This window comes from Staurois parvus, unplaced genomic scaffold, assembly GCF_062004578.1.
Source record: "Staurois parvus isolate SC_StPar_1 unplaced genomic scaffold, SC_StPar_1.0 ptg003522l, whole genome shotgun sequence".
Classification (NCBI taxonomy): domain Eukaryota; kingdom Metazoa; phylum Chordata; class Amphibia; order Anura; family Ranidae; genus Staurois; species Staurois parvus.
Genome location: NW_028321318.1, coordinates 94,451 through 111,910, shown reverse-complemented (window position 1 = coordinate 111,910; position 17,460 = coordinate 94,451). Strand labels below are relative to the sequence as shown.

Sequence of the window (17,460 nt, the reverse complement as noted above, 5' to 3'; positions counted from 1 at the left end):
TCACACTGCTCGGCGCCTTGCGTTATGAAGTCCATGTGGTACTATGCTGCTGATATGTGGATACAGGCCCGCGGCCTACCGCTGGTGGCATTGGCATGGAATGGTGGTATACACGCCGGTCTATAAGCGCAGATCTGCCATCTCATCCATTACCGAGCTGAGTACTGTAATACATACATTGTACATGGCATGGCCCAATTGCAGCCTTCAGAGCTTTCATTATACACACCAGAGACATATGAAGAACATGAATATATGACACATTTATAGGACAACCAACAATACAACATTTCCATGACACCCCGTGTCCTCTGCACACTGATTCTGAGTGGGAGGGTCGGGTCATTATAATGACCTGGTGCACTCTGTGTTCTGATGAGGAAAGTTGCAGGGTCTGCATCCCTGCATTCTGAGGCCTCTATGAAGGATGAAACCTTTCCCATACATTCAGACATTATGGCAGAGACCTCCCCTCTCATTATGCAGGAGAACATGGACCCTCATGAAAGGGCTTAGCAGGTCCCTGAGGAATCAGAGATTGCAGGAGGAGGACCATCAGAGGAAACACTGCACACCCCTCAGAACCATTAGCCAAGCATAAGCCGGCAGGGCCCACCTTCCTGGCACATATGACCAGTCATTGGAGCAGCAGGCAGCCCCGTAACATCCAGAAGATTGCTGTGCCAGGCTGAGGAAGGCGAGGCCAGGAGGAGTGAAACGTCGTCTGTGAGCGTTTGATGGCAGGTGATAGCATAGTGTGGCCCCGGGTCCCGGGTATACTCAGCTGAATACAATGTAGAAATGACCACTAATAATTCCACCACGTAGAGTCCTCGTGCTGTGTGCCCGGTGTATGCATGGCCGATGGTTGGGGGTCTCTGCTGTGTGCCCGGTGTATGCATGACCAATGGTTGGGGGTCTCTGCTGTGTGCCCGGTGTATGCATGGCCGATGGTTGGGGGTCTCTGCTGTGTGCCCGGTGTATGCATGACCAATGGTTGGGGGTCTCTGCTGTGTGCCCGGTGTATGCATGGCCGATGGTTGGGGGTCTCTGCTGTGTGCCCGGTGTATGCATGGCCGATGGTTGGGGGTCGTTGGTCTGATTGTACAATACCCCCTTTCACATCCAAGCCGATATATTTGTTCTTCTGAAGGTGGATGTGAATATTGGTCGGGGGATGGGACTCAGGACGGCGCTCCTCCTCCACACATTGTCTTCAATAACGAAGAAACAAATGAATTGGATTAAATTTTAAGTTTTTTAATGTTTTCAGTTCCAGAATTTCTGATTGTGATCTGAGCGCAGGAATCGTCCGGGTGCTTGATTGTTCGATGACTGCACCCCCGGAAGGTGAGGGATCGATGGGACATCATTCTGGGTGCAGGATTGTACCACCACCGAATCTTCATCCACCGACCGTACAACCCGCCCCGTGTACGCACGCCGCCCCCGCCGACCGTACAACCCGCCCCGTGTACGCACGCCGCCCCCGCCGACCGTACAACCCGCCCCGTGTACGCACGCCGCCCCCGCCGACCGTACAACCCGCCCCGTGTACGCACGCCGCCCCCGCCGACCGTACAACCCGCCCCGTGTACGCACGCCACCCCCGCCGACCGTACAACCCGCCCCGTGTACGCACACCGCACCCGCCGACCGTACAACCCGCCCCCGTGTACGCACGCCGCCCCCGCCGACCGTACAACCCGCCCCGTGTACGCACGCCACCCCCGCCGACCGTACAACCCACCCCGTGTACGCACGCCGCACCCGCCGACCGTACAACCCACCCCGTGTACGCACGCCGCACCCGCCGACCGTACAACCCGCCCCATGTACGCACGCCACACCCGCCGACCGTACATTCCGCCCCGTGTACGCACGCCACACCCGCCGACCGTACAACCCGCCCCGTGTATGCACGCCGCCCCCGCAGATTGTACAACCCCCCCCTGTGTACGCCCGCCGAACCCGCCCCGTGTACGCACACCACACTCACCGACCGTACAACCCGCCCCGTGTACGCACGCCACACCCGCCGACCGTACAACCCGCCCCGTGTACGCACGCCACACCCGCCGACCGTACAACCCGCCCCGTGTACGCACGCCACACCCGCCGACCGTACAACCCGCCCCGTGTACGCACGCCACACCCGCCGACCGTATAACCCGCCCCGCGTACGCACGCCGAACCCGCCGACCGTACAACCCGCCCCGTGTACGCACGCCACACCCGCCGACCGTATAACCCGCCCCGCGTACGCACGCCGAACCCGCCGACCGTATAACCCGCCCCGCGTACGCACGCCGAACCCGCCGACCGTACAACCCCCGTGTACGCCCGCCGAACCCGCCCCGTGTACGTCCGCTGAACCTGCCCCGTGTACGCCCGCCGAACCAGCCGACCAAAAAACCCGCCCTGTATACGCATGCTGAACCCACCGAATGTACAATGTGCCTGCCTGTAAAAGCATTCACTGTACTCCAGCGTGTGCTCACGTGAAGGGCATGTATACCATTCACTGTACTCCAGCGTATGCTCATGTGAAGGGCATGTATACCATTCACTGTACTCCAGCGTATGCTCATGTGAAGGGCATGTATACCATTCACTGTACTCCAGCGTGCGCTCACCTGAGGTCCGTGTATACCATTCACTGTACTCCAGCGTACGCTCACCTGAGGTCCGTGTATACCATTCACTGTACTCCAGCATACACACGTGAAAGCCATGTATACCATTCACTGTACTCCAGCATACACACGTGAAAGCCATGTATACCATTCACTGTACTCCAGCGTACACATGTGAAGGCCGTGTATACCTGCGTGTGGATGCATGTGGATGCACAGGAACTCTACATCCCCATTCATGTCACTTTGGACACAGAGGTTGCACAGCCACAAGTGCTGCTCCCAATATGACATCTCTGTGGGTGGGAACACGTGTACATGTGTGGCGGTGCCGGGACAAAGTCATCCAGCTCCCAGGGCAAAGAGGGAGAATTGCATCCCCTGCCAGGTGGAGTCCCCAACAGAGTCTCCTTTGCACTGGGTAACCCAATTCTCCCAAGTTGTTATCCCCTCATCTCGGGGAGATTGGAACTCACAGTATCTCCTCCTCTCTCCAGTCACATGCCAGAGGGAGAGAGGAAGGAGAGTGCTTCTGACAGGAGTGACACTCCCGGCCACTGCTCCTTCTGACAGGAGTGACTCTGCCGGCCACTGCTCCTTCTGACAGGAGTGACACTGCCGGCCACTGCTCCTTCTGACAGGAGTGACACTGCCGGCCACTGCTCCTTCTGACAGGAGTGACTCTGCCGGCCACTGCTCCTTCTGACAGGAGTGACACTGCCGGCCACTGCTCCTTCTGACAGGAGTGACACTGCCGGCCACTGCTCCTTCTGACAGGAGTGACACTGCTGGCACTCCTATCAATAAGAAGGACTAACGGGCAACGTGGCAGCCCCCCCCTCAACACCCCACCCCCTGCCAGTCCTGATCCCCACTGCAGGCAAACAACACAGCATCCATACAGGTGTATGCTATAGTACACTCCATGTGAGTGAGACCTAAAGGCCCAAGCATCACCCCATCCAGCCGATATTTATATCACCCCCTACCCCCCACACCATATCCAGCCCATAGCCTAGATGTATATACCCCCCCCCCCCACATATATATCCAGCCTCGATGTATATCCCCCCCCCCATATGTAAAGCCTAGAGGTATATCCCCCCATATATTTAGCCTACATTTATATCCCCACCCCCACCGTATCCAGCCCACAGCCTAGATGTATATCCCCCCCATATATCCAGCCTACATTTATATCCCCCCCCCCATATATCCAGCCTACATTTATATCCCCCCCCCATATATCCAGCCTAGATGTATGTCCCCCCCCCCCCCATATATCCAGCCTACATTTATATCCCCACCCCACAGCCTAGATGTATATCCCCCCCCATATATACAGCCTATATGTATATCCCCCCCCCCCATATTTCCAGCCTACATTTGTATCCCCACTCCACCCCCACCATATCTAGCCCACAGCCTAGATGTATATCCCCCCCATATATACAGCCTAGAGGTATATCCACCCCCCCCTATATCCAGCCTACATTTGTACCCCCCATAGATCCAGCCTACATTTTATAACCCCCCATAGATCCAGTCTACATTTATATCTCCCCCCATAGATCCAGCCTACATTTGTACCCCCCCCCCCATAGATCCAGCCTACATTTATATCCCCTCCATAGATCCAGCCTACATTTATATCCCCCCCATAGATCCAGCCTACATTTATCTCCCCTCCATAGATCCAGCCTACATTTATATCCCCCCATAGATCCAGCCTACATTTATATCCCCCCATAGATCCAGCCTACATTTATATCCCCCCATAGATCCAGTCTACATTTATATCTCCCCTCCATAGATCCAGCCTACATTTGTACCCCCCCCCATAGATCCAGCCTACATTTGTACCCCCCCATAGATCCAGCCTACATTTATATCCCCCCCCCCATAGATCCAGCCTACATTTATATCCCCCCATAGATCCAGCGTACATTTATATCCCCCCCATAGATCCAGCCTACATTTATATCCCCCCCATAGATCCAGCCTACATTTATATCCCCCATAGATCCAGCCTACATTTATATCTCCCCTCCATAGATCCAGCCTACATTTGTACCCCCCCATAGATCCAGCCTACATTTATATCCCCCAATAGATCCAGTCTACATTTAATCTCCCCCCCATAGATCCAGCCTACATTTGTACCCCCCCCCCATAGATCCAGCCTACATTTATATCCCCACCCCACCCCCAATGTATCCAGCCCACAGCCTAGATGTCCCCCCCCCTCCCCCTTGCCCCCCGGTGTCAGTGCTGCACGTCATGGCCCGCTGTACTCCCCTCGGTCTGCTCAGCTCAGCTGTTCATGATATTTGGCTCTGGCCAATCACAGGTAAGAGAAGGGGTGGGGCTCTCACAGTACAGATGTTGGGGGTCTTTATTGGGCCAATCACATCACAGAGTTCTCTTGTGGGGTCTCTCAGACCGCTTTGTTAGAATCCCAGTTTGCTCTCCAATCATCTGGATCCAGAAGATTCCGATCCGTCACCCAACCCAACGAGGAAAGTCCTGCAAGAGAGAGGGAGGGAATCAGAGACTGGGGTCCTGACCCTGACCACAAGGGGCCCCCCGTCACGGAGCGCAGCCGGGCCCCCAGACACCCGCCACGGAGCGCAGCCGGGCCCCCAGACACCCGCCACGGAGCGCAGCCGGGGCCCCCAGACACCCGCCACGGAGCGCAGCCGGGCCCCCGGACCCAGACACCCGCCACGGAGCGCAGCCGGGCCCCCGGACACCCGTCACGGAGCGCAGCCGGGCCCCCAGACACCCGTCACGGAGCGCAGCCGGGCCCCCAGACACCCGCCACGGAGCGCAGCCGGGCCCCCAGACACCCGCCACGGAGCGCAGCCGGGCCCCCAGACACCCGCCACGGAGCTCAGCCGGGCCCCCAGACACCCGCCACGGAGCGCAGCCGGGCCCCCAGACACCCGCCACGGAGCGCAGCCGGGCCCCCGGACCCAGACACCCGTCACGGAGCGCAGCCGGGCCCCCAGACACCCGTCACAGAGCGCAGCCGGGCCCCCAGACACCCGTCACAGAGCGCAGCCGGGCCCCAGACACCCGCCACGGAGCGCAGCCGGGCCCCCAGACACCCGTCACGGAGCGCAGCCGGGCCCCCAGACACCCGTCACGGAGCGCAGCCGGGCCCCCAGACACCCGCCACGGAGCGCAGCCGGGCCCCCAGACACCCGCCACGGAGCGCAGCCGGGCCCCCAGACACCCGCCACGGAGCTCAGCCGGGCCCCCAGACACCCGCCACGGAGCTCAGCCGGGCCCCCAGACACCCGCCACGGAGCTCAGCCGGGCCCCCAGACACCCGCCACGGAGCGCAGCCGAGCCCCCAGACACCCGCCACGGAGCGCAGCCGGGCCCCCAGACACCCGTCACGGAGCGCAGCCGGGCCCCCAGACACCCGCCACGGAGCGCAGCCGGGCCCCCGGACCCAGACACCCGTCACGGAGCGCAGCCGGGCCCCCAGACACCCGTCACAGAGCGCAGCCGGGCCCCCAGACACCCGCCACGGAGCGCAGCCGGGCCCCCAGACACCCGTCACGGAGCGCAGCCGGGCCCCCAGACACCCGCCACGGAGCGCAGCCGGGCCCCCAGACACCCGCCACGGAGCTCAGCCGGGCCCCCAGACACCCGCCACGGAGCGCAGCCGAGCCCCCAGACCCCCACCACGGAGCACAGCCAGGCCCCCAGACCCCCATCACGGAGCACAGCCGGGCCCCCAGACTCCCGTCACGGAGCGCAGCCGGGCCCCCAGACTCCCGTCACGGAGCACAGCCGGGCCCCCAGACTCCCGTCACGGAGCACAGCCGGGCCCCCAGACCTCATTATTACCTTGGCAGAAGCTCGGGAAGAGGTGATCCATGTAGGCGTGTGTCTCCTCCAGGACACGGAAGCGTTGGGGATCTGAAGGAGACAAGTGTGATGGGGTCAGATCAAGGTATTCCCGACAACAACTGGAGCAGAACACGTGTACACGCCGGATGACAGACAGACATCAGTGAGGGCAGAACACGTGCACACGCCGGATGACAGACAGACATCAGTGAGGCAGAACACGTGCACACGCCGGATGACACACAGACATCAGTGAGGGCAGAACACGTGTACACGCCGGATGACAGACAGACATCAGTGAGGGCAGAACACGTGCACACGCCGGATGACAGACAGACATCAGTGAGGGCAGAACACGTGCACACGCCGGATGACACACAGACATCAGTGAGGGCAGAACACGTGCACACGCCGGATGACAGACAGACATCAGTGAGTACAGAACACGTGTACACGCCGGATGACGCACAGACATCAGTGAGTACAGAACACGTGTACACGCCGGATGACACACAGACATCAGTGAGGGCAGAACACGGTGTACACGCCGGATGACACACAGACATCAGTGAGGGCAGAACACGTGCACACGCCGGATGACACACAACATCAGTGAGGGCAGAACACGTGTACACGCCGGATGACACACAGACATCAGTGAGGGCAGAACACGTGCACACGCCGGATGACACACAGACATCAGTGAGGGCAGAACACGTGCACACGCCGGATGACACACAGACATCAGTGAGGGCAGAACACGTGCACACGCCGGATGACACAGACATCAGTGAGGGCAGAACACGTGCACACGGCGGATGACATACAGACATCAGTGAGGGCAGAACACGTGCACACGGCGGATGACACACAGACATCAGTGAGGGCAGAACACGTGCACACGCCGGATGACACACAGACATCAGTGAGGGCAGAACACGTGCACACGCCGGATGACACACAGACATCAGTGAGGGCAGAACACGTGCACACGGCGGATGACATACAGACATCAGTGAGGGCAGAACACGTGCACACGCCGGATGACACACAGACATCAGTGAGGGCAGAACACGTGCACACGGCGGATGACACACAGACATCAGTGAGGGCAGAACACGTGTACACGCCGGATGACACACAGACATCAGTGAGGGCAGAACACGTGCACACGGCGGATGACATACAGACATCAGTGAGGGCAGAACACGTGTACACGCCGGATGACAGACAGACATCAGTGAGGGCAGAACACGTGCACACGGCGGATGACATACAGACATCAGTGAGGGCAGAACACGTGTACACGCCGGATGACAGACAGACATCAGTGAGGGCAGAACACGTGCACACGCCGGATGACACACAGACATCAGTGAGGGCAGAACACGTGCACACGGCGGATGACATACAGACATCAGTGAAAGGCTCAGAGGAATCAGACATAGAACAGCCCACTGCCCGCCTCCTCACAGCTCCTCCAATAGGAAGGGTGCGCTCACCTGAGCTCCTGGCCTTCCTGTGTAGAATCTCGGCATGGATCACGGACCGAATGACGTCCTCACTGCCACACTGTTCATGTAGTACCACCGCCAGTCGGCCTGCCAATCACAGACACCCAACTCAGGGCCTATCACATGGGGGGGGGGCTCAGTCTGGGTCATATACCATGGGGGGGCTCGGTCTGGGTCATATACCATGGGGGGCTCGGTCTGAGTCATATACTATGGGGGGGCTCAGTCTGGGTCATATACAATGGGGGGGGCTCAGTCTGGGTCATATACCATGGGGGGGCCCAGTTTGGGTCATATACCATGGGGGGGGCTCGGTCTGGGTCATATACCATGGGGGGCTCAGTCTGGGTCATATACCATGGGGGGGGCTCGGCCTGGGTCATATACCATGGGGGGGCTCAGTCTGGGTCATATACCATGGGGGGGGCTCAGTCTGGGTCATATACCCATGGGGGGGGGCTCGGTCTGGGTCATAAACCATGGGGGGGGGGCTCAGTTTGGGTCATATACCATGGGGGGGGGGGGCTCGGTCTGGGTCATATACCATGGGGGGGCTCAGTCTGGGTCATATACCATGGGGGGGCTCAGTCTGGGTCATATACCATGGGGAGGCTCAGTCTGGGTCAGATACCATGTGGGGGGGGGCTCAGTTTGGGGTCTTATACCATGGGGGGGGGCTCAGTCTGGGTCATATACCATGGGGTGGGGCTCGGCCTGGGTCATATACCATGGGGGGGGCTCGGCCTGGGTCATATACCATGGGGGGGCTCGGTCTGGGTCATATACCATGGGGGGGGCTCGGCCTGGGTCATATACCATGGGGGGGCTCGGTCTGGGGTCATATACCATGGGGGGGGGGCTCGGTCTGGGTCATATACCATGGAGGGGGGGCTCAGTTTGGGTCATATACCATGGGGGTGCTCAGTTTGGGTCTTATACCATGGGGGGGGGCTCGGTCTGGGTCATATACCATGGGGGGGCTCGGCCTGGGTCATATACCATGGGGGGGCTCGGCCTGGGTCATATACCATGGGGGGGCTCGGTCTGGGTCATATACCATGGGGGGGCTCGGCCTGGGTCATATACCATGGGGGGGGGCTCAGCCTGAGTCATATACCATGGGGGGGGCTCGGCCTGGGTCATATACCATGGGGGGGCTCGGCCTGGGTCATATACCATGGGGGGGGGCTCGGTCTGGGTCATATACCATGGGGGGCTCGGTCTGGGTCATATACCATGGGGGGGCTCAGTCTGGGTCATATACCATGGGGGGGGCCCCGGTTTGGGTCATATACCATGGGGGGGCTCAGTCTGGGTCATATACCATGGGGGGGCTCGGCCTGGGTCATATACCATGGGGGGGCTCGGCCTGGGTCATATACCATGGGGGGCTCGGCCTGGGTCATATACCATGGGGGGGCTCGGCCTGGGTCATATACCATGGGGGGGGCTCAGTCTGGGTCATATACCATGGGGGGCTCAGTCTGGGTCATATACCATGGGGGGGGCTCAGTCTGGGTCATATACCATGGGGGGGCTCAGTCTAGGTCATATACCATGGGGGGGGCTCGCCTGGGTCATATACCATGGGGGGGCTCGGTCTAGGTCATATACCATGGGGGGGCTCGGTCTGGGTCATATACCATGGGGGGGCTCGGTCTGGTCATATACCATGGGGGGGCTCGGTCTGGTCATATACCATGGGGAGCTCGGCCTGGGTCATATACCATGGGGGGGCTCGGCCTGGGTCATATACCATGGGGGGGGCTCGGCCTGGGTCATATACCATGGGGGGGCTCGGCCTGGGTCATATACCATGGGGGGGGCTCGGCCTGGGTCATATACCATGGGGGGGCTCGGTCTAGGTCATATACCATGGGGGGGCTCGGTCTAGGTCATATACCATGGGGGGGCTCGGTCTAGGTCATATACCATGGGGGGGCTCGGTCTAGGTCATATACCATGGGGGGGCTCGGTCTGGGTCATATACCATGGGGGGGCTCGGCCTGGGTCATATACCATGGGGGGGGCTCGGTCTAGGTCATATACCATGGGGGGGGCTCGGCCTGGGTCATATACCATGGGGGGCTCGGTCTAGGTCATATACCATGGGGGGGCTCGGTCTAGGTCATATACCATGGGGGGGGCTCGGCCTGGGTCCATATACCATGGGGGGGCTCAGTCTGGGTCATATACCATGGGGGGGGCTCAGTCTGGGTCATATACCATGGGGGGGGCTCAGTCTGGGTCATATACCATGGGGGGCTCGGTCTAGGTCATATACCATGGGGGGCTCGGCCTGGGTCATATACCATGGGGGGCTCGGTCTGGGTCATATACCATGGGGGGGCTCGGTCTAGGTCATATACCATGGGGGGGCTCGGTCTAGGTCATATACCATGGGGGGGCTCCGGCCTGGGTCATATACCATGGGGGGCTCGGCCTGGGTCATATACCATGGGGGGGCTCGGTCTAGGTCATATACCATGGCAGGATGGGCTGAGCCGGCATGATTCTGGCTCAGGTTTGTGTGATTGGAGCGGTTGGGTGTCAGTCCATGAAGCTGGAACATTCCATTTACCGGTGTCAGCTCTCCAGCCCAGCAGGTAACGGGAACGGTTTCCTCTCCTCAGTTGCTCCAGCTGGGAGACGCTATAAAGGAAAGACAGAAGTAACGGGATGTCACGGTGGGCAAATGTCCCGCTCCCCCCTTGGCTCGCTCCTTGATCACCCCCCTCCACCTCTCATCCTGTCGTGGCTTTGAAGCCGGGCCGCGCAGGATAAGAGGTGTGACTCCTGTCACTTATCTCCCCCCCATCCAGTTCGGCCAGAGGAAGGAAGATAGTTTCCCCGTAGTGAGGTGCGAACCTCCCGTGGGGATGTTCCGGCAGTCAGCCTGACGCCGCACCGCCCCGACATCTGTAGCACGGGCACGAAAGCTCCCACGCTTGGAGATACTGATGGACAAAGGTCGCGTTCTTGAGAGCGCGGCCCGTGTCAAGGGGGCGTGCCTCGCTTCCGGGTGATGAGGCACACCGCCCATGGTTGGCAGGACAACCAGGGAGCGTCCTGCAACGGCTAAAGGCCGATGCCGGGCTCCCCGTTTGTTCGTTCTGCTGCCAGTTGCTGAGAGGTCTCTGTGAGGCCACTCTGCAATTACCCAGGATTTGGGGGAGTAGGCTCCCCTGAACTGATCCTGTACTCCATCCCCGTCTCCCTGCTTGGATTACAAACGGTTGTAGAGACTCTAACTTTGCCCCTGGGGCCGGATAGAACTATTCTGAGCCCTCTCCTTGCTACTTCCCACACCGGGTACTGCCACGCTCCCTGCAGACCCCAATTGAGTGAGCTTTGTGTGTTCTGTCCTGCCTACCCCCCCATCACAGGAGCAACTAAGGACAGTGGAAGGACGGTGCTGGACCCCTGGGGGTGACACCACTGTTGTGTTGAGTAGGGAGCCATCTATTGGGTGTTCACTACAATTGCAGCTGTCTTTATTATTCCCGTCAGCAAGAACAGGAAGTGTCTTATGTTTGTTAAGAATAAAGATTTCCCATCCACCACTGCATCCTTTTCAGCTTCTAGAAGAACACCACTGAAGGTCTCCACCATTCTCCCTTCGGAAGTTCTTCCGTTGTATTTGTAGAAGTCACACCCTAGTGTGTCTAGATGGCATTTCAATGTATTCGGTGTGATTTGTAAGAAATGTATTCAATGTACGCCTTTGTGAGAGACGTGTTAAGAATAAAGATTTCCCATCCACCACTGCATCTTTTTCAGCTTCTAGAAGAACACCACTGAAGGTCTCCACCATTCTCCCTTCGGAAGTTCTTACGTTGTATTTGTAGAAGTCACACCCTAATGTGTCTAGATGGCATTTCAATGTGTTTGGTGTGTTTGTAAGAAATGTATTCATTGTACGCCTTTGTGAGAGACGTGGATACAAGCATATTGTAGCTTCAGTTTGTGTGATTGGATTGCAGGTTTACAGAACTATTCCCAGAAGTCCATTCAGTTCTGGATGAAACCAAACGCGGCTCCTGTCAGTTCTGTTAGCTGGCTGTCGGCTACCCGCTAGGAGGACAGTACAGCTATCCAATCTTCACAGAATGATGGGGATGTGGCAGCCAAACCAACTGCTGAGTGCAGATAATCACACCAACGAATACCATGAATGGCCCAGTTCACTTCCAGTCCATATACATTTCCTGCTATCCGTCGCCCTGATGAAGGGGGCATTTTTAGACCCCCAAAATGCATTGGATACTCTTTCAATTGTCCCCTTATCCCCTTACTGCAAACATTTTGTATGTGGACCTTTCAGCAGCGCTGTGCCTCTTCCATTCACATTACAGATATAATGAGCAATCCGTGTATGGTCAGTAATACATACAACTGTACCTGGAGACCATCGTACTGAGGGGCACACCCAGACTTAGTGGTACCTGCGAGCCCAGACCTGGGGAGAACAAGAGCATTTATCATACAACCATACCTGGAGAGAAGAACATCATGACCTACAACACCACCACGACTGGAGAGAAGAACATCGTGACCTACCACACCACCATGACTGGAGAGAAGAACATCATGACCTACCACACCACCATGACTGGAGAGAAGAACCTCGTGACCTACCACACCACCATGACTGGAGAGAAGAACCTCGTGACCTACCACACCACCATGACTAGAGAGAAGAACATCATGACCTACCACACCACTATGACTGGAGAGAAGAACATCATAATCTACCACACCAACATGACTGGAGAGAAGAACCTCGTGACCTACCACACCACCATGACTGGAGAGAAGAACATCATGACCTACCACACCACCATGACTGGAGAGAAGAACCTCATGACCTACCACACCACCATGACTGGAGAGAAGAACATCATGACCTACCACACCACCATGACTGGAGAGAAGAACATCATAATCTACCACACCACCATGACTGGAGAGAAGAACATCCTGACCTACCACACCACCATGACTGGAGAGAAGAACATCATGACCTACCACACCACCATGACTGGAGAGAAGAACACCATGACCTACCACACCACCACGACTGGAGAGAAGAACATCATAACCTACCACACCACCACAACTAGAGAGAAGAACATCATGACCTACCACACCACCATGACTGGAGAGAAGAACATCGTGACCTACCACACCACCACGACTGGAGAGAAGAACATCATAATCTACCACACCACCACAACTGGAGAGAAGAACCTCGTGACCTACCACACCACCATGACTGGAGAGAAGAACATCATTACCTACCACACCACCACGACTGGAGAGAAGAACATCATAACCTACCACACCACCACGACTGGAGAGAAGAACCTCGTGATCTACCACACCACCAAGACTGGAGAGAAGAACATCATGACCTACCACACCACCGAGACTGGAGAGAAGAACATCATGACCTACCACACCACCAAGACTGGAGAGAAGAACATCATGACCTACCACACCACCATGAATGGAGAGAAGAACATCATGACCTACCACACCACCATGACTGGAGAGAAGAACCTCGTGACCTACCACACCACCATGACTGGAGAGAAGAACATCCTGACCTACCACACCACACAACTGGAGAGAAGAACATCATGACCTACCACACCACCATGACTGGAGAGAAGAACATCATGACCTACCACACCACCATGACTGGAGAGAAGAACATCATGACCTACCACACCACCATGACTGGAGAGAAGAACATCATAATCTACCACACCACCATGACTGGAGAGAAGAACCTCGTGACCTACCACACCACCATGACTGGAGAGAAGAACATCATGACCTACCACACCACCATGACTGGAGAGAAGAACCTCGTGATCTACCACACCACCATGACTGGAGAGAAGAACCTCGTGACCTACCACACCACCGAGACTGGAGGAGAAGAACATCATGACCTACCACACCACCATGACTGGAGAGAAGAACATCATGACCTACCACACCACCATGACTGGAGAGAAGAACCTCGTGATCTACCACACCACCATGACTGGAGAGAAGAACCTCGTGACCTACCACACCACCGAGACTGGAGAGAAGAACATCATGACCTACCACACCACCATGACTGGAGAGAAGAACATCATGACCTACCACACCACCATGACTGGAGAGAAGAACATCATAACCTACCACACCACCATGACTGGAGAGAAGAACATCATAATCTACCACACCACCATGACTGGAGAGAAGAACATCCTGACCTACCACACCACCATGACTGGAGAGAAGAACCTCGTGACCTACCACACCACCATGACTGGAGAGAAGAACCTCGTGACCTACCACACCACCATGACTGGAGAGAAGAACATCATGACCTACCACACCACCATGACTGGAGAGAAGAACATCATGACCTACCACACCACCCACCATGACTGGAGAGAAGAACCTCGTGACCTACCACACCACCACAACTGGAGAGAAGAACATCGTGACCTACCACACCACCATGACTGGAGAGAAGAACATCGTGACCTACCACACCACCATGACTGGAGAGAAGAACATCCTGACCTACCACACCACCATGACTGGAGAGAAGAACCTAGTGACCTACCACACCACCACAACTGGAGAGAAGAACATCATGACCTACCACACCACCACAACTGGAGAGAAGAACATCATGACCTACCACACCACCATGACTGGAGAGAAGAACATCATGACCTACCACACCACCATGACTGGAGAGAAGAACCTCGTGACCTACCACACCACCATGACTGGAGAGAAGAATATCCTGACCTACCACACCACCATGACTGGAGAGAAGAACCTCGTGACCTACCACACCACCACAACTGGAGAGAAGAACATCATGACCTACCACACCACCACAACTGGAGAGAAGAACATCATGACCTACCACACCACCATGACTGGAGAGAAGAACACCATGACCTACCACACCACCACAACTGGAGAGAAGAACATCATGACCTACCACACCACCATGACTGGAGAGAAGAACATCATGACCTACCACACCACCACAACTGGAGAGAAGAACATCATGACCTACCACACCACCATGACTGGAGAGAAGAACATCATAATCTACCACACCACCACAACTGGAGAGAAGAACCTCGTGACCTACCACACCACCATGACTGGAGAGAAGAACATCGTGACCTACCACACCACCATGACTGGAGAGAAGAACATCCTGACCTACCACACCATCATGACTGGAGAGAAGAACCTAGTGACCTACCACACCACCACAACTGGAGAGAAGAACATCATGACCTACCACACCACCACAACTGGAGAGAAGAACATCATGACCTACCACACCACCATGACTGGAGAGAAGAACATCATGACCTACCACACCACCATGACTGGAGAGAAGAACCTCGTGACTTACCACACCACCACAACTGGAGAGAAGAACATCATGACCTACCACACCACCATGACTGGAGAGAAGAACATCATGACCTACCACACCACCATGACTGGAGAGAAGAACATCATGACCTACCACACCACCATGACTGGAGAGAAGAACCTCGTGACCTACCACACCACCATGACTGGAGAGAAGAACATCATAATCTACCACACCACCATGACTGGAGAGAAGAACATCCTGACCTACCACACCACCATGACTGGAGAGAAGAACCTCGTGACCTACCACACCACCACAACTGGAGAGAAGAACATCATGACCTACCACACCACCATGACTGGAGAGAAGAACACCATGACCTACCACACCACCACGACTGGAGAGAAGAACATCATAACCTACCACACCACCACAACTAGAGAGAAGAACATCATGACCTACCACACCACCATGACTGGAGAGAAGAACATCGTGACCTACCACACCACCACGACTGGAGAGAAGAACATCATAATCTACCACACCACCACAACTGGAGAGAAGAACCTCGTGACCTACCACACCACCATGACTGGAGAGAAGAACATCATTACCTACCACACCACCACGACTGGAGAGAAGAACATCATAACCTACCACACCACCACGACTGGAGAGAAGAACATCATAACCTACCACACCACCACGACTGGAGAGAAGAACCTCGTGATCTACCACACCACCGAGACTGGAGAGAAGAACATCATGACCTACCACACCACCGAGACTGGAGAGAAGAACATCATGACCTACCACACCACCAAGACTGGAGAGAAGAACATCATGACCTACCACACCACCATGAATGGAGAGAAGAACATCATGACCTACCACACCACCATGACTGGAGAGAAGAACCTCGTGACCTACCACACCACCATGACTGGAGAGAAGAACATCCTGACCTACCACACCACCACAACTGGAGAGAAGAACATCATGACCTACCACACCACCATGACTGGAGAGAAGAACACCATGACCTACCACACCACCACGACTGGAGAGAAGAACATCATAACCTACCACACCACCACGACTGGAGAGAAGAACATCATGACCTACCACACCACCATGACTGGAGAGAAGAACATCATGACCTACCACACCACCACGACTGGAGAGAAGAACATCATGACCTACCACACCACCACGACTGGAGAGAAGAACATCATAACCTACCACACCACCACGACTGGAGAGAAGAACCTCGTGATCTACCACACCACCACGACTGGAGAGAAGAACATCATGACCTACCACACCACCAAGACTGGAGAGAAGAACATCATGACCTACCACACCACCATGACTGGAGAGAAGAATCTCATGACCTACCACACCACCATGACTGGAGAGAAGAATCTCATGACCTACCACACCACCATGACTGGAGAGAAGAACATCATGACCTACCACACCACCATGACTGGAGAGAAGAACATCATGACCTACCACACCACCATGACTGGAGAGAAGAATCTCATGACCTACCACACCAGTACACTTGCTCAGAGCTGATAAATGTGCCAATCATACGGTGGGCTCTGCCCTTCAATAATGACCTACCAGGAAAAAGCGGCTCCATGCAATTAGCTTCAGCTGGTCTAAGAATCCGTCCCTCTTGCAAAAAATGTTCCAGGATGATACTAAGCCGTGACTGGTTCAGAGTCTCCATGACAACAGAGCGGACAGCTCTGTAATTTGCATAAAGGTGGAGGGAGGTGAGGAAAAGAAAGAGAAGGTAGGTTACCCTTAAAATACAAAAAGAGAAAACAGACTTTGATCAGATACTAAAAATACGAAATCGTCATATCTGTGTGACAAGGAGGACAGGTTGTATGACATGACAAAGCCTCTACGCCCTATATAGTTCTGCAGACCAGTCCCCTCCGATCTGTCCTGCCTGATGTCCTCTCCGATCCTCCATACCTCTTCCCAGCCTAGTCCTACAGATCTGTCCTGCCTG

At 56.0% G+C, this 17,460-nt stretch overlaps 1 protein-coding gene across 2 annotated transcripts in view; it reads right to left on the bottom strand.

The window, feature by feature from the left end:
* Positions 1-5,013: 5,013 nt before the first annotated feature.
* The window catches only part of LOC149427751 (RUS family member 1-like), a 25,945-nt gene continuing 13,498 nt past the window's right edge, over positions 5,014-17,460 (bottom strand). Inside the window, exons 10-15 of one of the 2 annotated variants that reach the window (XM_089667708.1) lie at positions 17,061-17,245; positions 12,416-12,473; positions 10,500-10,666; positions 8,003-8,101; positions 6,498-6,569; positions 5,014-5,162 (exon numbers count right to left, since the gene is read on the bottom strand). In XM_089667708.1, coding sequence (XP_089523834.1) covers positions 5,074-5,162; positions 6,498-6,569; positions 8,003-8,101; positions 10,500-10,666; positions 12,416-12,473; positions 17,061-17,245 — 670 coding nt within the window. In that variant the 3' untranslated portion in view covers positions 5,014-5,073. The remainder of the gene's footprint in view (positions 5,163-6,497; positions 6,570-8,002; positions 8,102-10,499; positions 10,667-12,415; positions 12,474-17,060; positions 17,246-17,460) is intronic. The other variant, XM_089667709.1, reaches the window with a different exon arrangement.